The sequence below is a fragment of the Mustela putorius genome, unplaced genomic scaffold (assembly GCF_011764305.1).
Source record: "Mustela putorius furo isolate JIRA1106 unplaced genomic scaffold, ASM1176430v1.1 tig00003845_pilon_pilon_pilon, whole genome shotgun sequence".
Taxonomy (NCBI): domain Eukaryota; kingdom Metazoa; phylum Chordata; class Mammalia; order Carnivora; family Mustelidae; genus Mustela; species Mustela putorius.
Window position 1 is genome coordinate 3,517,806 of NW_025421998.1, and position 21,904 is coordinate 3,539,709.

The 21,904-nt window shown below is 49.6% G+C and overlaps 1 protein-coding gene across 2 annotated transcripts in view; it reads right to left on the minus strand.

Moving 5' to 3' along the window:
• Positions 1 to 395: 395 nt before the first annotated feature.
• GLI3 (GLI family zinc finger 3) overlaps positions 396 to 21,904 on the minus strand; it is a 272,943-nt gene continuing 251,434 nt past the window's right edge. Inside the window, exons 11-15 of one of the 2 annotated variants that reach the window (XM_045089532.1) lie at positions 18,862 to 19,011; positions 17,603 to 17,767; positions 12,077 to 12,367; positions 7,227 to 7,554; positions 396 to 6,173 (exon numbers count right to left, since the gene is read on the minus strand). In XM_045089532.1, coding sequence (XP_044945467.1) covers positions 3,844 to 6,173; positions 7,227 to 7,554; positions 12,077 to 12,367; positions 17,603 to 17,767; positions 18,862 to 19,011 — 3,264 coding nt within the window. In that variant the 3' untranslated portion in view covers positions 396 to 3,843. Of the gene's footprint in view, positions 6,174 to 7,226; positions 7,558 to 12,076; positions 12,368 to 17,602; positions 17,768 to 18,861; positions 19,012 to 21,904 lie in introns of both variants that reach the window. The other variant, XM_045089531.1, reaches the window with a different exon arrangement.

Here is a 21,904-nt window from a genome sequence, read left to right on the forward strand (position 1 = left end):
AGGAGAGGATAATTTATAGAAGAGAAACAAGCTCAGTTGTTAGACACTGAACCATATTCACACTCCTTCCCCAGAGTTTGGCAAAATGATGAAATTAAGAAAAACAATTAGGGTTACAACTGGTGTGCCTCCCAGGTGCACACCCCGAGGTTGCCACCAGCAGCCACACCAGCTCTTATTCTCAGCCTTGGGGACAAGGAATCTGAGTCTGGGGCAGAAGTGCAGCTCAGCTTGCATATGGCCCATGGGGGGAGGGCTGGGGAGGGCGGGGAGGAGAGGGTAAGGGTGGGGGGAGTGGGCTCTGAGTCCCAGTGCGTCCCAGTGCCAGCTCTGTAGTTTTCCCAAGGCAGCACCTTTCTGTTTAGCTAGGGATCGAATAAACAACCCCGGAACAATTTCAGTACAAAGCGTTTTTTATTGACATTGTAAGAAACATTGTTCTTTCTTTTTGTTACAAAAGGACTAGGTGGTTCCGAAAGCAAAAGTAGAGTTCACGTGTGGCGGGACTGCGGCCCTGGGCATGAGGTGGGCACGGGGGCATCGCACGCGGAGAGGGGGCATCGCACGGCTGCAGGCTGATCCGAGAAGGCCCAGAGCCGGCCACATCCGAACACTATGCCTACAATACTTAAATGTATTTACATGTGTTTCTTTTAAAAAAGGATTACACATTTTATTTTTTTTTTTTAAAAATCTAAAAAAGGTGAAAAAAATGAACTCGTCTTTTCTTTTACACGTTTGCGGGATACACAACAGTAACTTGTCTGAAGAGAACATCCTCCATCAGTTCAAACAACACGGGAAACCAGGTACAAGACGGCGGACTCTGCTCGGATCGCGGGCGCGCTCGGGGGGCCCCGGAGCGCGCACCCCCGCGCGGCGATCGGGCAACAGGGGCTGGTCCCTCGCATCAACAAGATCAACAGAAAATAAGGCACATACATCGCAAGAATCACAACTCTGCGGCTCGAGGGGACGAGCCAACGTATGAGGAGCAGGGGCAGTCTCACTAGCTCTTTAGGAAATAAAACGGTTTAACGAATAAAAACATGGTTCACACGGATGTTCAACAGGAGAAGCAGGCACGAGCCTGCATTGAGAAGTAAGGGGGGTCACTCATGAGTCGCTGCGGTCTCCCTCGGCAGGGAGGGTCAGAGACATGGGGAGGAGGCTGGCGGCTGGAGAATGGGGGTGCGTCCTGCCAGAGAAGCCAAGTCTACAGACAGAAGGCTTCCAAGTGGCCCCAACAGACCTTCCTTCCACTGACCTTCAGGGCGCATCGCAGCGCTCGGGAAAAGTACACTCTCCTCCTCCCTCTCCCCTCTTCCCCATCTTTCTGAGATTTCCACAGACAGAAGCCAAGGGCTGCGCTGAAGTAGGTCTATCTCTGCAAACCTAAGGGCCGGAGGAAGAAAAGCAAGCATGGAAAGGTAAAGAATGGTAGCCACGCGGAGAATCCCCTGAATCACCACAGGGCAAAGCAGAGACCCAGGATGACAACGGTCCTCCCCCACGGTGGCCAGTTGCCGTCTGTCCTTCCATGGAGGGCAGGCGAGGTAGGAATTTAGGGTCACTGAGAAGTGCAGGTCACATCTGGGAGTTTGACCGGGGAGGGACTCTGATGGAGGAGGAGGGCAGGGTGGTGCCAGGGGCCGCCGTCCTCACTCAGTGGCTGCAGAACGCCTAGGTCCGAAGCTTGGAAACCAAGAACAGGGTCAGGTCAAACCGTGAGAGCATGTAAGGTAAGATTAGGATGTAGTGATTCTGCTTTTTGTGGAAAAAAGAGATTCAGGGAGTGGACCACTGATTTTGTGACCGGGTCATGGACTGTTTTGAGGAACACAGAAAAAGCCTGGCTCTTTTTTGTTGCTCAGATCCATTGAGCTCAGATCAGTAGCTGTCTTTCGCTTTTGGGCTCTGTTCCAAAGCAGATGCATCCTTGGACTTAAGAGCAGGTGCTGGTTGTGGGAGGGCAGCAGGAGAAGTCTCGGCACCCTTCCCAGTGGTTTCAGGAACATTCCGCTGAAAACAAACCCAACTTTCTCAGACACAAAGTTCCAAAGGGCAAATTTCCCTCCACGCTGAGATTCTTGGTCCAAAGGAGAGATCATGAATATGAGAAAAATGGGCTGGTTCTAACATTTTTTCCTATTGTCTAATGTTTTATTTTACTTGACTCATCTAATATGAATTTAAATGGCAGGAATAAAGGGGGCAAAAAGCCACACAACTGACTCATGAGTCACTTTGGCTAAATCCAACTTCCAGGGTCAATGGGATGAAACAGAGAAGGTAGTCTGAGGTGTTAATATTTTATTTTTAATAGTTTACACATTTTGGAATGTAAAATGTTGGATAATCCATGTACTCTGTACACACATAGTATGTCTTTTATGTGTATCAGCTGCACATGGGAAGTAGCTGCACTTTTTTAGTCTTTAAATGTTTTAATCCCAAACAAAAATACCAATTAAGTCCACGTGAAGGACTAACTGCATAGAACATTTAACTTCTTAACCAGATGCCTTGTTTAATAGAGAAGGTGTAAGAAAAGGCATCCACTCAGCCACTGACCATCTTCCCTAGCACTTACAAACACTAACAATGGTTAAAGTGATTTATTCCAAATGTCATTGTATGTCAGCTTTTTCCTTTACAACTGTTATAAATCCCTTAAAATAGGACACTTAGAATAGAAATACTCCTTTGCTACAGTGGAATGAAGGTATGTTAATGAAATAGCCTGCCACTGGGTCTTTTAAATACTTAAATACTTAGAGCTATATATAATCAATTCTCAGTTATCTATGATAATGAGTGAAGAGATGGAACTATAATCAACAAACACAGCAAACCCACAAATGTTCCCCACACTATCTCTACCCAGTAGCTTCACTCTACAATCTACCTAACTTCTTGCCAGAACGGATGGAAGCTGCCAACCCACCACCCTTCCCTTCTCTCCCTGGAGCGTGGAGCAACACTGAATAGTTGTGGAGAGGGAGGGCGGAGAGGCAGCGTGGATAACTGGGAAGTGAGCACATAGATGCACCTGCCCTGAGCGCACGAAGGGACAGGAGGAATTCTAAACCCCAACCGTGAGCAAACGAGTGTTTATCTGCCAGAGTCCCAAATTCCTGCTTGCATGCAACCCTGACCTGAACTGGGATGGGGAGTGCGTCAAAAATTGGCTATGCCTGCTACAGCACACCCACAAAGGATTCTTAAATTCACTATCCATATTCTGGTTTTTGTGCCCAATGTGGGAATTACCAAAACAAACAAACACCATCAAAACCAAAAAGCAAAAACAAAAAACACCCAAAAAACACCCAAGAAAACAAAAAACAAAAAGAAACACAGAGCACATGTAAGGGAAAATTTTAAAAGCTGTAAGTGTAACCCCTTGGTCAAAAGCACACCAACTCCTATTTCCTTTGAGTAACAGAGAGACACATCAAAACTCTCGTATGAGAAACACATCGAAACTCTTGCATGACTTCTCTTTGAAAAGAACGTGCACATCACACATTTACACTGTTTACTAAAAAGGGGGGGGCTTGCAGTTAAAAAAAAAAAATAAAGGAAACCAAGAGGATGGTTTGAGTGTCACAATACTGATTCAAAACTGAAATGGAAGACAGTTTCTCCCTAGAATACTTTAGGGTTGTTCAGAGTCCTTTTCCATAAAAGGAATATACTTGAAACACATCCCAGTTAGGTGAGATGAGATTGCTAAAATACATACAGAACTAAAACAAAAAACAAACCGGCCCAAACCCGAGTCCATTTCATCTTAAACTCCTAAAGTTTCACGTTGGTTGGCAGCCGTTTCCCTATTGCCTACTGCATCACTGCAAGGAATTTGCTTTCTTCCGCGAGGGAGGTCAGCAAAGAGCTCATGTCCCCGATGGCCATGTTGGTGGTGCTCACGGACAGCGCGGGCAGCGGGAGGGATGCGCGCGGGGTGGTGAGGCGGGAGGAGCTGTAGGAAAGGTTCTGCATGATGCTGGGGCTCAGGGCTCCAGACATCAGGCTGGCGTGGTCCCCGTCGTCGATGATAGCATCAAAATCAATCTGCACCCCTTCCAGGTCATGGCTGTCGAGGCTGTCCACTGTGCTTGTCACCTGGTTAGCACCTGGGGAGAGTAATTCAGAGTTTTCGGCGCTGGCCCCCTGGAGCAGGCAGTTGGCTTCTGAAATGGAGAATGAACCAGTTTTCATATCTTGCTGACTGAAGCCAACGGTTTGGTCATAGAACTGACCAGAGTAACTCTGTGGGTTCGAACAGAGCGGATGGGGCTGCCCTTGTATCTCCATCTTGATGCCGTTCACCCTACAGGCCTGACTCGTGTCGCTGAGCTGTCCCTGCTGCAGAGCGAGGCTGCCCCTCAGCGCGGCCTGCCGTCTGCTGCCCCCGAAGCCGGCACAGGGCTGGTAGCCCCTGGCAGCTGCCAAGCCCGATGACTGGCTGCCCTGGCAGGGGGGCCCCGGCAGGCCGCTCTCTGGCCCCTGATAGATGTTGATGTGTGAGGTAGCGCTGACCTGCTCTAGCACCTGCTGACCCGAGCGGCCCACCCCTTGGTGGTCGTTGAGCAGCTGATGGGACAGGTACCCCTGGCCCACCAGGTCTTGGGGTGCCATGCCATTCACAGCGCTGCCCGCTGATTCGTGGGGCACCACCGACAGGCCAAAATCTGGCTGGCTCCCGTTCCCCGGCACCGTGGTGCCTTTCAGCTTTGCCGCCTGAATCCCGGCACCACAGGCCCCGTCCAGCAGGCCGGGGGCTGCGAGCGGCCTGTTGAGGCAGTTCCCATACTGCTGGGTCTTGTAGGGCTGTTCGTGGAAGGTGTTCCCGCTGGTGCCCGGTCCGCCACTGTGGCTCGTTAAGTGCTCGGGGCCGCCGTAGGAGCTGCCGTGCTCCACGAGGGTCGGGTACCCCCCAGCAGGGCCGACCCCGTTCCTTAAGGGATTCTGCGGGTGAACGCCCATGTTGGCGTTGGCGTAGAAGCCGAAGGCTCGAGCCTGCTGCGCCGCCGACCGCTGGCCACACTTCACCTTGGACGAGCACAGGTCGGCGCTGCCAGAGCTGACCTCATTCCACTGAATGGGCAGGTCGGATTTGCTGGCTTCAGGGCAAGGCTGCTCCAGCGGCCGGTACTGCTGGCCGGCGTGGCTGTCGGGCAGCCCGGGGGGCTCGAAGTCTCCGCGCCCACTCCCCAGGCCGGGCCCATGGGGCCCTTTGCCATCATCAGAGACGGCGCTTTGGAAGGGCTGTTCATACCCCGCCTGGTTCTGGGCATTTAAATACTGCACCACGTCGTCGGGCAGGAAGTCCTCCTCGTTCAGGCTCACGTCCGCGTCCATGGTCAGGGACTCCAGGGTGACGTTCTCCGTAATGCTCGGAGGGCAGGGGGACGCCGCGAAGTGGCGCGGCTGGCCGCCCTCCGGCCGCGTGTAGTTCTGGAGCACTAAGTTGCGTTTCTCCAGGGAGGCGGGCAGTGCCGGAGGGTTGAAGCCGTGGAGGCTGCCGAAGCGCGGCACCCGGGGCAGCGAGAGGCTCTCGGACACCGTCCTCACCGGGTCGCTGGCCCGCCTCACGCCGTTGCCCAGCGCGTCGGCCGGCAGCAGAGGGCGGCGGCCATAGCTGTGCGCGCCCCCGTCGCTACACCTCCGCGGGGGGTGCACGGGAGGCAGGGCCCCCGCGGGCTCCCGGCCGTCCCCAAGCAGGGCCATCCGGGTCTTCAGGCTCATCCTCTCCATGTTGGGCAGCGGGGTGGGGGGCGGCCCGCCGGTGGCCGCCGCGTACTTGGCTTTCAGGCGGTACTGCTGCGCCGGCGTGAGGCTGAGCAGGCTGGGCAGCCCGTCCCCCTGGCTGGCCTCGCTGGACCTGCGCGAGGCGTCGGTGGAGATGGGGTCGTAGGAGTCGGCCACGCTCACGTTCTGGGGCCGGCCCTCGGCCTGGGACGCCTCGCTGGACCTGCGGCTGGAGAAGCAGGGGGAGATGCCGGAGGAGCGGCGGCTGCTCAGGTAGGCGGAGCTGATGGTGCTGGTGCTGCTGTCCCTCCGGTTGAGCATGTTCAGCATGGTGATGTCCACACCCACAAGGTCGCTTCTGTTCGGGAGGAGAGTCAAGGGCCCGCCCAGACTGCAGCTGGTACTGGCCTGCGTGCCTGCAGAGAGAGGGTGGAGAGACGCGCGTTCATTTCGGGAGGGCGGGAAACCCGTCAGGTGCAGGGTGGGGTGAAACTAGTTTTGGTTTCCCCGCCATGCGCAGAGTCCGCCACAGCCCCCAGCCTCTGCTGCGTGTCCCCAAAGGAACAGTGAAGGAGTGGGTGCGGCTGCGTACCAAGAAACTTTATTTGCGAGTGGGTGGGAAAGTTTGCAGACCCCTGGCTTCAACAGAGCAGTAGACACAGCCTGGATCACTTAAGCTCCTTCACAGGTGTAGGGCACAGTGCTCTGGGGACAGGCAAGTCCAAAGCCAAAGGCATTCCCGGAGTGTCCTATCTACTTGGGGCTTCCTCTGACATCCCCTGAAGGTGGAGGACATCTGGGTCGGTGGGTGGGAGCTTCACCCTGAGGATACAGTCTGGGCATTCAGTGTCCTCTCAGAAGCAAAACCTGACATGGGTTTGGGGCTGCAAATGCGCAAGGCTGCCTGGCCTGCCTTGACCTGGGAACATGTCAGTCAAGGTGGCTGCTGATCTCCCGGGTGCCGATGGGAAACCAGATGGCCGTGCTAACCCAGATGCCACTGCTGGAGGGACCTCCTCAGCTCCATCCAACAGTTCTGATCTCACCGTGAGAACAGAAGTCCTACATTATTATCCCCTTACGAACTGCTTTTAAAACATGGCCTCGGGGCACCTGGGTGGCTCAGTGGGTTAAAGCCTCTGCTTTTGGCTCAGGTCATGGTCCCAGGGTCCTGGGATGGAGCCCCGCATCGGGCTCTGCTCAGCAGGGAGCCTGCTTCCCTTCCTCTCTCTGCCTGCCTCTCTGCCTACTTGTGATGTCAAATAAATAAATAAAAAATCCTTAAAAAAAAACAAACAAAAAAAACATGGCCTCTCCAGAGAGGCCACACTGATGGGTGTGGTGACAGTGTAATTTTAGGACCGGGAGACACACCAGTACACACCAAGCCAGGTTCTTCCCACTGTGGCCTGGATGTACAAACAGAACGGAGAGCCCGGAGCCGAGGAGAGAGGGCACATGGGACTCACCATTTCCTATGAGAGGAGAGACTGCAGGGGCTTTGGGGGGTAGAACGGGGTTCAGTCGTGGAAGCATTCCATTCACTTGTTTGAGCCTTTCTAGTTTTACGTGCTCCATCCATTTGGTCCCTGCCGGGTTCCTCCTGGCTTGCAAGGCGAGGGCGGTGGTTGCAGTGGAAATGGTCGAGTCCATGATTGGGGTTTCGTCAATGGCCCCGAGGTCTCCCACACCACCTCCATCAGTCAGAGGAAGCTCGAGCCCACTGTTGGAAAAGTTGCTGATGGGGGACTGTTGGCTGCTGCATGAAGACTGACCACCAGGGCTTGGCTGAGATGTCTGCTGGGGTCAAGAGCAAAGCAAAGAGGTGTAACTGGGAAGAAGAAAGCAAAGGAAGCCAAAAACGAGGGCTCATACAGACCCTAGACCTCCAGGGTGTTCCAGAGGTGCAGTGAGGGGAGCTGTGTGCCGGTGAATGGAAGCAGCCTCTCACGATCTAGGGGCTGATGGGATACCCAGCAGATGTGCGGTGGGGGCAATGGAAGCGGGGCATGCTGAATGGGGTTGGGGGCAGTGACTGGCATGATACCAGCCACGGGATCCTTCCCCAGATGCCAGCTCTGCAAACAAGCTTCCTCAGCTCTAATCCCACTTGCACGACTTGACTTGACCCTTTGGGCAAAAGACTCAGTCACTCTAAACCTCAGTTTCCTTATCTACAAAATGGGGACAACTTACTTATCTTTGGGACTGTGGCGGGAATTAAGTGTGAGGCCCAGAGAGGCCACGAAATAGACAAAGACCTGGGAAACAGTTCCCATTCAGCTCCGAGGGCATTCGCAGTTCATCTTATCCCAGGTGGCTTTAGTCCACAGGCTCGTTCTGCTTGGCTCTAGCATGTGCGGGAGATGGGTACTTGAGGGGCACACTAGGTCCTCTCCCATGAGACCCTCTCTGAGCTGCTCAGGGCTAGTTGCTCAAGCTCTCTGTAACCTCCCCCACTTCTGTCTACACTTGCCTGCTCCACAGAACCCCAGCAAGGCTATGCATAAAGACAGCTGCAAGAAATGCTCCAAGTTACAGCCATCTGAGTCTGGAATAATCTTCCCATTCCCCTAAAGTGCCCTAGCATTTCTCTGGGAGAATCAGGCAATGTTTCCCTCATCACCACTGTGTGGACTGTATAAGCCAGTTCTGCAACTAGAGAGAAACCTGAGCCAGTGCACAGGCTCTCCATCAGGGAAAGGACCCCCCCCCCCTCAGCCCCAGGGCTCCTGGAGATGGGGAATGAGGGAGAACTGGTCCTCAGATCTGGGGGGGGCACCCTATAAAATGGCCCTCAATGACCAGTCTGCACAGCTTAGAACTGCTCTATCTTAAATTCCATTGGTGAATTCCATTGGTAGATATACAGGATAACCCCTCTTTTGTGGATAAGAAAACTAACGTTCAGAGAACTTCAGTGATTGCCCAAAGTCACAAATTCACAAGGTCAGTACTAAGACCAACCTAAACTCCCTGCCCAGCACCATTTCCATCTCCCCACAGAGGCTTCTCCAGCGTTACTGGGACAACTAGAAGCTTCCAGCAGCCCCAAGAACAAATTCTCCTGGGAGAGAGAACCACACACACTCAGTTATGGAGCCCCACTGTTGTCCCAGTGGGGTACACAGGGGTTTTAGGAAGGGGTTTTAGGCATAGGGCTTCTCAGCAGAGACCATCACACTCGTTTCGCAACCACACTAAGTACAGCCAAGCAAATGAAGACGTCCTAAGTGAATGCCATGTGATACACCAGATTTGTCCCGGGCAACCAAGCAGAGCCAAATGAGATACACAAATCTGATGGGGACTTTGGGAAGCCTGGCTCGTGTTTTGCTTTGGCAGAATCCTGGAGGGCCAGGCCACCTGCTCCTTCCCAAGGGACTTGGAGCATCCAGGATTTCGAAGTCTTTGACTCTTGGACTGTCAGCTCAGAGTGTGTGCAGGTGAATCCGTGTGTGTGTGTGTGTCTGTGTATGTGTCTATGTGTATGCACACACACACCATAGACTCAAGCCTCTAACAGGGCACAGAAGGAGGCAAAAAGGCCTTTAAGACCAGAGAATCGCTCAGAGGAGCTCAGACCCTTCGACACAGATTAACTGGGAACAACAATATATCCAGATCACCCTCAAAGAGGGAGGACACCCGTCTGGTCCCAGAATGAGTTTACATGCATCAATTCGATAATGTGATAGTCTTTGAGAACATCTGCTTGGTCGGCCGGCCGTGATTTGTTATGAAAACCTAGACAAACAGAACAATGAATTTCACCATCTGACTCCACATTTCCACATGCTGAATGTTCAAAACACATTGCTTCTACATTTGAAACATAGCTGAGTACTGTTCACTACCAAAGATACCACAAAGCACAAAAATGAAAAATCAAATGCACAGAAGTGAAACGTTAAAACAAACACAAAACAAAAAGAGCAGAGAAGCCAAAATTCCCTCACCTTATTACCCACTGTCCTTAGGAAGTGAGAACAAGACATTTAGGAGCATTACACAGAAGAGATGTGGAATTAATAAGAAAAAAGAAGAAAGAATTTAATTCATAGCACGATGATCAAGAATACATTTTTTAAAGAAAGAATATTAGAAATGTAAATCTCATATGCATTAGTAAATGTCTACAAAACGATCTACTTATATTTATATGTGTATGGATATATACAGACAGAATAGTCCCGTGTACGAAATCAGATGAATTTATTAGCCTTCCCTATAACATATAGAGCCTTGTCTCAAGGCTCTCTATGGTCCCTTCCAGTGTATGTTTCTATGATTTCATTGCTTTATAAAATAGTTCACATCTTGGGGCATCTCAGATATCACTGAACCAAATAACTATACATTCTTATTTCTACCAATTTTCTTCTTAAATAATGGGTCTTTGGAGAGGAAATGACATGTTTTCTTGAGCTAGGGATGTACATTAAAGGTACAAGAGGCTCTGGGTCCTTAGGATGTCCGAAGAACATAAATCATTGTCTTTTGATGACATAATCTAGGAGACTACAAATTCATTTTCCTTGTTTCATTAAACACCTGGGGATAAACTGTTGAATGTTCTGCACGTTGTACCGGTAGTCTTTATTTTAGGAAACAGATATGCGATCCCCCGCAAAAGTATGCACAACACCGCTTATGAACTGATTAACTTTAACGTACAGTGATGAGTCGTAAGACATACATCACCTTTTGACTAAGGTGCTTTTTATTTTTATTATAGTTTATTTTTTGATATTTATTTTTCTTTCTTTTTTTTCCTTCCTTCCCTCCTTTCTTTCCTTTCTTTCTCCCCTTCCTTCCTCTCTCTCTCTTTCTTTCTAAAAGCAAACTACAGGTACCCACTGGCAACTCATGATAAATCTGGACAATTTCTTGGTATTATTTTGGCTACACTTAATGTCACTCTCTAAAACTCTTAAACTCAGCAAGTCATTAAAATTCAACCAATCATTAAATTCCACTCGGTCAACTCCAAAATTGTACGTGGGCGTCATTTCCTCTCCATACGTACTGCTGCGTGGTGACATTACTCAGGAACTCATAGGATGTCCATCCAATTGCTGGACTTTTCTGATTTTAAGAAGACACTTTGCGAAACAGAGTATAGCGATGCCTGCCTGACCAGTCGTGTGCATCTGGAAATCCAAGCCCACAACTTCTATCGGGTATGTTTCCTCTGTACATAGAGTAGCCAGATGAGACCCCAGCACATTGGCGGAGCTGACCCCGTTACACACGCTGCCAGACACAATTGTACCAAAGCTTTCCCAATAGCTACTCCTTTCATTCTTCCCCTTGCCTTTCTTACAGGTTTAGATGTTTTGTATGGCATAGACTTAGGGAAAAAAAAAAACAAATCAAGAGCAGTTTGAAAGAAACTGCAGCTGTAGCATGATCCCTGTGTCCGTCTGGTGACTGCTAAGTCCCCAGACCAGAATGATTTCTCCTGATGACAGCTTTCTGGTGCTTCCTCTGCTCCTCACCTCTATGGTTCGGGCTCCACTGCTAAAATGGTCTCCAGTCTATCAAGCCCATCCCTAGCCTGACCCTAGAGCTGGCTTTTCTAAAAATCAGCCGGGCATGTCATTCACCATCACCAGTAAAATAGAACCCCTTTTCCTCCTCACTCCTTTTCATTCCTGCACATCGTCCTGGGCCACTACCACCCCCCCACCCCCCCACCCTCCACCCCCACCGCTGGCTCCTGCTGCAATGTCAGGCCTGCACCTCCCCCACTTTGAGAGCTGAACTTGAGACCCACCCACACCCCCTTTCCTATCACATCCTCAAGTGCACAGGTGGTCTGTTCCCTTCTCAAATGCTCTCACGCGCACTTGTGGGAAAAACCCATCATGCAGAGTTCTAGTATTTGCTTTTTGGTGGTCTGTCTAGCCCACGGGACTATAAACACCTAAAGAATAGGGATTGTGCTTATTTATTTCGGAGTTACCAGGGCAAAGCACGATGCAAAATATGCATTTATAGAAAGCCTGAAGGGCTTTCTCCATTACGGGTCTACTGGAAATATAGTCAGTCATGCCGTTCTTTCTATCTGCCCTGATGTGCTATGGTTCCAGACTGATTTTTAAAAAGTTAGGAAACTCTGATGCTCTTTTCTGAGTTACTCTATGCTGATTAACCTTAAGTAAGGAATCTGGGTCTCTGAGCTCCTGACCCCTTCAATCAGGGAGTCCAGTGCAATGAGGAACTGGGTGGTCTAGTCTGTCCTCATGCCCTCGTTGACTTTTTAAAATAACCTAGGATGGCTTGGGGACCAGCAGAAGGAAAGCGAGTGACATACCATGGGCTTCTCTGCCTTGACTGCTTTCACTTGGAGGCATTCTTCCCGCTTTGAGGTAGTGTGGCTGAGGTCCTTCTGCTCCCCAAGGGCTCCCTGAGTCTGACGGCCAGGCGACCGGGACTGTGAATGGCTGCCGGAATCGCGGGGCGGGGGGGGCCGAGGATGTATGTCCCCACGCTGCTTCTTGGTGACGTGAGCCTCTGGGCCGTGCACTGTCTTCACGTGCTTCCGGAGGGAACTCGGGTCTGTGTAGCGCTTCGTGCAGCCTGGGATTTTGCACACATATGGTTTCTGCCAAAAGCCCCACGAATGAAATAAGAAATTGTTACCAAAGCGCTCGCGCCCCAGCCCAACAGTCTCACGGATGCACACCGCAGCTTTCACTCTTTCAAAGCACCTCCGCAAAGCTGGGAGGTTTTCAGACACCTCTAGATGCTAAGGGTTTAATAAGGTCATTTGAGGGAGAGACAAACCATGAGAGACTGTGGACTCTGAGAAACAAACTGAGGGTTTTAGAGCAGAGGAGGTGGGGGGTCGGGTGAGCCTGGTGGTGGTTAATAAGGAGGGCACGGATTGCAGGGAGCTCTGGGTGTGGCGCATAAACAATGAATTCTGGAATACTGAAAAGAAATAAAATAAAATGAAAAAAAAAAAGGGCCATTTGAACACTGTTCAGGGCCTGCGAATTTGGCTTTAATAGACTGTTTTTGGGGCGCCTGGGTGGTTCAGTGGGTTAAGCCGCTACCTTCGGCTCAGGTCATGATCCAAGTGTCCTGGGATCGAGTCCCACATCGGGCTTCTTGCTCAGCAGGGAGCCTGCTTCTCTCTCTGCCTCTGCCTGCCTCTCTGCCTGCTTGTGCTCTCTCTCTGACAAATAAACAAAAAATCTTAAAAAAAAATAGACTGTTATTTTAAAAGATGCTCAAGGACAGCTGCAAATGTGCAGATCGCCTGTATGTTCTTGGAAACATTTATCCTATAAGTAAGAATAAGGCCCCTGGTGTCAGGGTAGCTGCTCAGTAGGTATTTGAAGGTGACAGTGAAGACGATGACAATGATGGTGACAACTGCAGAAGGAGTCTCACGCACACATCACCTCATCAGAACGCCATGTGCCTCTGGGAGAGGTCGTGTGAAGACATTTCTTAGGGATGTCCTGGTTTTCTGATCAAAAATCACTATACCCTTTGTGAAAATGTGCACATAAGCATGTAAAAAATAATTGCCTACAGCCTCTTCTGTGTTAGAGATCATTAAAATACATCCACTGGGGTCATGTTGCAACTGTGTGGGATGTTCAGGACTCAGAATATCCAGAACCTTCCTGATTCTCAAAGTCGCAAAGCCCTGTCTGACCGTCTGTGAACACTCACTCACAAACTGAGAAGGGCTGGTGGTTGGTGTCCTAGAAAGGAGGGGAGGGTGCCTGTCTGGGTCTGCCCCTGAGTGCCAAAGCCTGTGAAGGATTCCATGTTCCATGTGGGCCTGTGATCAAACCTACAAACGCAATCATTAAAAATTCTACGGATGCTTACAGCTAAATTATTTACTCAAATCACAGAATCGCTGGCATTTACTCATGACCAACATCAAAACTGGGATTTTGTTTACCTGGCTTGAAATATAATATATTCGTGACTCCTTCCAAGAATACGTATCTACGTAGACCAGAAGATGAGCTATTAGGTTAGCGACAGTCATCAAAAGCATGATTAGTATAATGTACCCATTATATTAAAAAAAAAGCTGCCCTGTCTTATAGAATGTATGTGTCTAAAAGATGCTTTTTCACTAAAAGCCCAAGAACAGACTGAGTGCTACAGAAAATGATGAAATGTCCTAATGTAGAGAAGACTCCGAAAATTATCCCGAGAGACTTCACCTCCAAATTTGAGATTCTTTTGGGGAGAATTGATTCCCATTAACTATGAATTACTTCTATTCAGGGCCTGCTGTGATTTGCAGCCCATATATAATGAAACGAGCGCATCGACTTCTATGCATTAGGGACAGAAGAATGGATCCAGCCATGAGTGGCCATTACCTTGCAGCGTCTGACATGGGCCCTACGCCTGCTCACCACGCTGCTGGGACAGGCCGCGCCATCCGCAGGCACGCTGGGATGCACAGCACAGGCGTTCGTCGGTGGGCTGGGGGCAGGGCGTGCAGGGGGAGAGTGCCAAGTCAGGCCAGTGTTTCGCGTCTGAGCCGCTGCTCTTCCCACAAGTATATGCATGTGTCCACGCTGGGTTAGCCTGTACGTGAGGACACAGCTAGAGGTGGAAGGTCTTTGCGTGTGACCAGTGACTGAAATGCTAGAACTGTCGGTGGGGATAAATGCTGTCAGTCTCCCTGAGTTACCTGTGTCTCCTGTCCTAGATGTTCGACTTTTGCCGTGGTCGTTTCCTTTTTGACTCACCCAACGGAAGGGTACTTTGTGAAAGAGACTGCTGCATTTTTCACTTGACTTTGTAGCATTTATCCAACTACAGTTCTCAATGAATGTGTAACGGTCCCCGCTATAGGCAAGACTCTGAGAACATCAAGTTATAAGCTGCAGGATTTAATATCTGGGGTTATAAAAAGTGCAGGAAAAATAAGAAAGCCTGTAATTATCACCAGTCCCAAATATGAATGCCCCCGAAGGGTATGGATGGAGGGCAATCATTTTTCAGTTGGGGTAACTGTGGGAGGCATCGGTTTCTACGTTGTTACATCTGGGCATAACACCCAGCTCCTGGGGTCTAAAGGTTAAATGAAACAATGTATAAAATGCTCACCACAATGTGTTTGTTGCACAGAGTGATTAATCAGTGAACAGAACTCTATTACCAGGGGGCTTTGTAGCTGGGTCCTGAAAGAAAACCAAGATTCTGAGGGATAAAAGTGAAGGTAAGTGGATGCAAAATGTAAAGCCAGGGTCTAGAGGCAGGAGCATTTCATGCCTGTGGGCGAGGCTGTCCAGTTCCATGCATGTCCACAGAGGTAAGAGGTCAAGCTTGGAAGGGCAGGCATGGGCTGGATGCCAGCAGGTATAGACCCAGAGAGTTTAAAATTTCCCTCTAGGAAAGAGGAGGCCATTGGAACATTCTGGAGAGGGAGACACACTGAGTCCAAGCTCAAGGATTCTTGCGTAGCATGGCTCTGGGGGGACATGAGCTGTGTGGTCTCAAGTCGGGATCCCTGGCAGAGGCCACTGCTGTGGCCCCAAATGTGTGAGGCAGCCTAAGGGTGTAGGGGGAATGCCAGACTGGCTTCCTGAATGGGAAAAATGCCCCTCTTGTTCGAGTTCACAGTATTCTGTTCCATACCTCAACAGCAGAGCATGTGCCCCCTAACTAGCTCTCAATATTTGTTTGGGGCAATGAATGAAAGTACAAATAAGAGAGAGCCAATAAATGAAAGAGGATATCTAGATTTATCGTGGACCGGCTCCTGACACAAATCTAGATTCTAAATTTTGGTGGAACTGAAGTTGTCCGTCATTCCTCTAGAGGGCCAAAACCTTGTGCGGTCAAGGTGGCTGAGTTTCTATACGCTGCTCAACCCTGGTGAAAGGTATGATCGAACAGTGTTTCGTTTAATCTCATATTGGATAAACGCTCAGACAAAGCTACACTCTTGACCTCCCAGAATTGGACAAGCTCAACTCTAGGGTATTTAAAAGCAAATAGCTGTGCACATAATTTAAGTCCCTAAGCAAGACAAAAAGCTGAGTAAGTGTGTGTGTATGTGTGCACTGCTAATCCCAACCCCTCCTTTGCCCCAATTTCTCCACAGCAACAGGAGGGAAACTTGGCCTAAAAATCTATAGGAGTGAATATCTCCGAGATGTCTAGTCCTAACTGTAATTAAATACATGGAGTGCAGTTAAATGTATTAATTCAATTTAATTCTAACTTAATCAAATCCCCCAAAACATTTTATATTGAGATATATTCCACATACCATAAAAAACCCTTTTAAATTGCACAATTCAATGACATTTAGTACTTCCACAATCTTATGCAACTGTCTCCACTTATCAGTCAGATTCCAGAATATTTCCAATGTCCCCAGAAGAAATCCTGTATGTATTAGGAGTCACCCTAGTCCCTTCCCTCAGCCTCTGGCAAACGGCTAATCTGTTTTCCATCTCTATGGCTTCACCTAGACTCCCTAAAACTTTGCACCAAACAAGAACAGCAGATTACACTGTAACCACTGTACATAGTACAGGCATTTTTGACATTAAAAAATGGAGATAAGGCATCTCCTCTAAAGCCTTCCTGCAACAGCTGATTGATAATAAGAGGTTCCAGATGACGGATGTCTCCTCATTCCGCCACAACCCTTCTAAAAAGTGTCTGTATGTGTGGACCTGCACATGTGAGCTGAAGTATGAGTGTGTTTTTAAGAAAAGTGTGGCTCCTTCCATTAGAGATGTGTTTGCTCTGTCCCCGAGAGCTGAAGGGACACTTGGAGAGGACCTTAAAGCCAATGATCCCTGAGCTGCTAAGCCAGGTCAAATGTGTCTTCTCTCACACATGTCAAGCAAACCGATGACCTCCTTAGCCAGAGCAGAACTATGTCTCACATTAACACATTCTGGCCAAAAATCCTACTTCTACGCAAAATGCAGGGAGATTTTCCTGTTCATTTCTGGACTCATTCTAGAGAAGCCTTCACAGAGGAACCCGAACTTTGAGCTCGACCTTAGTCAAAGAGAAACTGGAGGCCTGTAGGCAGATCTGCCTTAAAACACAGGCCAAGTCATTTGCTATCATCTTCATTCTTCATGCTGTTCTGAACTTCTGGGGGGTAACTGTGGACAGAACAGCTCCCAAGAGCCTTTGGAAATGAGAATGCCTGGAAATCCTGTTTGGCCAACGTCGGTGGCCTGTAAAGGCCTTTTTGGCTAGACTGCATTGGAAGATACCGCCTAGAGAAAGCAAGGAAAGGGGGGCGTCTATCCTGGCTGCTTACCAGGTCATTCTCCGCATGGATTCACGCTATTCCGGGCAGGGCGAGTGGGTGGGATGCCAAAGTGAAATGCTCCTACTGGGGAATGCTCAGGTGGCTCAGTCGGTTAAGCGTCTCAGTTGGTTCAGGTCATGAACCCAGGGTCCTCGGACTGAGTCCCGCATTGGGGTCCTTGCTTGGCGGGGAGCCTGCTTCTCCCTCTCCCAACTCCCCCTGCTTGTGCTATCTCTCTCTCTCTGACAAATAAATAAAATATTTTTTAAAAAATGCTCTTACTGTTTGACCAGTAGGTGGCAGTTCTGAACAAGGTGAAACCTGCTTGCCAAGGGTTTGAGGTTCCCCGCCCCCCCAGGTCTACATTGCTCACCAGACCAAGCCCATTTGCAGTCAGCCCCAGGGGTGGAGGCTCCAGGCCCTGACCTGCAGCCCAGCGCCCACTCCTGCCGGGAAGGCCAAGAGGGAATGAAACGGAATGGGCCTGGTCTCCATGTGCATTGCCTGCGAGGGTTCTCTGCTACCACCCTGAGCTCTGGGCCCAAACAGCGCCTCGTGGGGGAGCCTCACCTCATTGGAATGCGTCCTGTTTTGGTGCTTGGCGCGATCCGAGGCATTCGAGAAAGCCTTGTTGCAGCCTTCGTGCTCACAGACGTACGGTTTCTCTCCAGTGTGAGATCTCAAGTGCGTTTTCAAGTTTTCTAGTCTCGAGTAGGCCTTTGTGCAACCTTCAAACTGAGGACAACAGGTAAATCTGCATCACTCCACACAGTATGGGCTTAGGCCTAACACTCCCCCAAAGTTGATGAAAGACTGACATTTCGAGGGTCAGCAGCTTTTCAAAACCAAGGAACAAAAGTCCACTAAACTCTGCATTTACTGGGATTCAGATGGGGCTCAGTGCTGTTGAAGAGACAGCATTTTCAAGGTTACTAAAAAGTCCTGGAGGTTTCTTTCTTTCTTTTTTAATAGACCACTCAATGTGGACAATGGGTTTCATTATCTGCTCACTGATCTCCTCAAATTCCCACTGATTTTAGATTCAGCACAAAGTTCACTAATATGGCTTTGGGTCCATACAAAGGCATGGAATTTGATCATGTTTGTAAAGAGCCTTTAAGATGTAAAGCACAGGGCTGAGCAGTGCCCAGTGCTCCTGGAGGCCCCTGTGTGAAAGGAGGCTTAGCCCCAGCCTTCTTGTGTGTCTGCACCGGGCCATGGGGATGGACTAGGAAGGCAAAGGAAAACTCTGAAGTCCCGTGGGTTCTGGTTTTAAAAGTGAGCTTATGGGTTTTAAGTCAAAGTTGGCACGTCTCTCTGCCCTCCGTGTCTTCCAGCGTGACGGGCATTTCTGCTGGGGCAGACATGCAGTCCATGCGCTCATTCCTAGTGCCCACCAGTGGATCCCAGCTGCCTCCACCCACCCACGGCTCCACTGTCCAATGTGGTAGCCATGTGCCCCTGGGGGCTGTTTATATCTACATTTAAAAAAATTAAATGAAAATACAATAATCAATTCCTTGTTTGCTCTGGCCAGGTATCCAAAACCCCCACGGGGCCCACAGGGTCCCCGGCTACCTTATTGGACAGTGCAGGTCAGAGCGCTTCTGCTGTCCCCCAAAGTGTGGTTGTCACGGCTCCTTCTCCACTTCTGTCTTCCCCCGCAATTCCTGACCCCCTCTCAGACCTCTCTACATTCATCACAGCGCCCGGCTCCTCCCACCACTGGGCCGCTCCCCACCCCCTCGGTCCTGCCGGGGAGCCGAGCCCCACCCTGACAAGCGCCCCGTCAGGGGCCCCCAGGCCCACGGCCCACGCCCTGCACTCACAGTGCATTTGTGAGGCTTCTCCCCCGTGTGCCGCCTCATGTGCACCACCAGCATGTACTGGGCTTTGAAGGGCTTCTGCTCTCTCGAGCAATCCAACCACCGACACACGAACTCCTTCTTCTCACCGTGAATGTGGTCGTTGTTTATATGCTGGGGTGGGGACAAAAGAAAGGGAGAGCGCGTGGGAATGCAGGACTCATTTCTGAAGGCGACAGAAGGGAGGGCAAAAGGCCTCCCAACCCTCAGCCCTAAGGAACGTATGATAACTTGAAATACAGATGGTGGTTTTTTTGTTGTTGTTGTTGTTGTTGTTTTTTGTTTTGTTTTTTAGTTTAAGGTGTCTTAAACAAATTTGCCCTTAGGAATCATGCACCTGTATTTTGTGGTGCTATTTGGAGGCCGCGTGTTTGTTGGCCAAGAAGAGGGGAGGCAGGACATGGGGCCTCTGCCTTTTTCACCTGCCCAGTGGAGGTCAAGGTCAACAGAGCACAGGGGCGCTCCCATGCACTCCGGGCCTCCAGTTAGCAATACAGCTGTGATCTCAGGAAGGGAACATGCACACGTGTGCACACACGTGTGCCCGCACACGCATTGTTCCCTGACAGGAGCAGCAAAAACCGAAGGAAGCACTTTCCTGAACTACACTTTAGCTCCAATCAGTGGGATTTTTGTTTCTCAGATGATAATCACAGACAAAAGAAACAAATACTGAAGAGGACCAGGAGACCAGTGAAAAGCTTTAGTGTCTGGTTCACAGCCTTCTTGTACAAAATACAGGGATGGCTTACCTAGGCTCGAACGTTCTTCCCAGCTTTATAGAACCCTCTTAACTCCATTTCTAAAGTGAAGATGAATTTTTCTGAATGTCTCATTCATTCAAAGTTTTAGAACCATTTTTTATATAGTTCCTTGGGTGGGGAGTCATACCTCAACTGTCCTACAACAGGAAGACACAAAGAACCCTAGAGAAACGCCTGAGGAAGAGAGGGTTCTCACCTCGGATCAAATTTAAGTCAATTTCAGTACGATGATTATGTGACTTAAATGTCCATTTAGTTACTGAAGAAGTCAGGGTCCTGGGTGGGTCCTGTTGGTTTTATTCTGTGGTTTCCTTACCCCACATTCTATTTGCCTTAATTTAAGCCTCTTGTAAGCACTTCTCAAGTGTACGTAGAAAGACACCACAGATGAGTCCGTTCGATAAGAGAAAGCCCCCTTTGGGTTCCATGTACTGTGTGGTCGTGACAGAATGTTTAAAGACTTTCTTGTTCAGGCTCTGGTTCCTGAGTAGTGGTCTCTGGGGGCCTGCAGGTTAGAGTCTGCCCTCAGCTGGCCTTACCCTGTTCCTCCAGAGGGCGGATAAAATGACTTTTGCTCTGCCTTCTGGACTTGAACACTGGGTGAGGGCGGAGAAAGGCAGTGGCTGTGACCTCCCCATTCCTTGAGCATCTGTTGCTGATCACACAAATCCATCCCATAAAAACTGCCCTTGGTTCACTCTTCTCTGAGGTACTGGAAATAACCTCCTTGGATTGCAAAGGACACGGAGGAAGAGGAAGGCGGGAGGAGCTGGAAACCAGAGTTAGAACGAGGCTGAGTCTACTAGAGGACAGGACCCATATCTTCTCGTTTCAGAGTCTCAGCAAGTGGCCGGGGTCCCTGGTATCTGGCGGGTCCTCAGTACATATTTGCGATTAGACTGGACTCAGGTGGTAGACTGAACTTTCACTGGACAAAAGGGATTGAACTTGATACTTCTGCTTGTCTTGACTTCGTTTCATTTCACCTAGTGTCCATACAAGACGATTTTAACGTAACGTGTTCTATGACTTTATGACGATATACTATCGAGAACTCCAAAGGATTTGAGTGATACCCAAACATGAACCCCACCTTGCTGGGAACACTGGGTGATCATATTGTTTTTGCTCCACACACACACTTCCTGAAGAGAGCTGAGTGCTTGTTATCCAATATCCCTAGGTCTCCGAGAGGAGAAGGTGCGATTCCCCAAGTAGGAGCTAGAATTTCTAATTTTCTGAGTGGATGTTGCATTGAGCAGAGTCTCACATTTTCTAGAAACACTTTTTTTTTTTTCCTCATTGATGCATAAATGCTTACTGCACAGTATGTGATGGCAACACTCTATTCAGTATTTACTGAAATACTGAATAATAAACAGTATTTACTCTGTTCAGCATTATACCGAGATCCTCTCCACTCCAAGCCCCATGCTGTGGAACCAGCTGGACATGCTTCCTGCCCTAAGGAACGGACAATCTACCAATAATGCCTGAAATGACTATACAATTCCAGTTGTGATCAGTGTTGTGAAAGGAAGAGGGTCTTCTAAAAATAATGAACAGGGGGTCTCAAATCCATGTGGCGCATGGAAGAGCAGGGTCAACTTCTTCAATGAAGGGGCACTCATGGTAGGACCTGAGCGACACGTGGAGACCCACCAAGTGTGCAGATAAGAGAGGTTGTGTGGAGAATGGGTCCCCATGGCCAAAAAGCTAGACCCATGGGACAGAACCCGCTGCCTTTGAGGAACAGGATGAGGAACTCGCGCGGAAGGGTAGATGGGTCAAGCAGACACAGGAGGCATCCAGCAAGGAGCTGACAAGAGAGCCATAACTGAAAGACCCCATTTCCTATTTGTCTACCTCATCAGTGCTCACTGACCTTGGCCTCTGGGACAATGTCTGAAAGGGCCAGGCATGCCATGTCGATCAGCCGGCTGATCTCCCATGGGGAGAGATGCAGAAGAACCTGGGCTAGCCGGGAAGACCAGCCTCGCTTCCAGGAAGGTCAGTATCGGGGGTGGGGGTGTCTTCCCTCTTGACCCCATACAGCAGAACGCAGTTCCGTCTAATAGGCTTTTGTAATTCTCTGAAACTGCTCTTGAGTACAAAGTTGGATTGAGACCACGAGTTATTTTTTTTGAAATGACATTCTACCCCCTTGGCCGGCGGGAACCAGGTCCAAGGGCTGAGCACAAGATGTAATCCATTATTCTAAAGAAACACCAAAATGTCCCTCT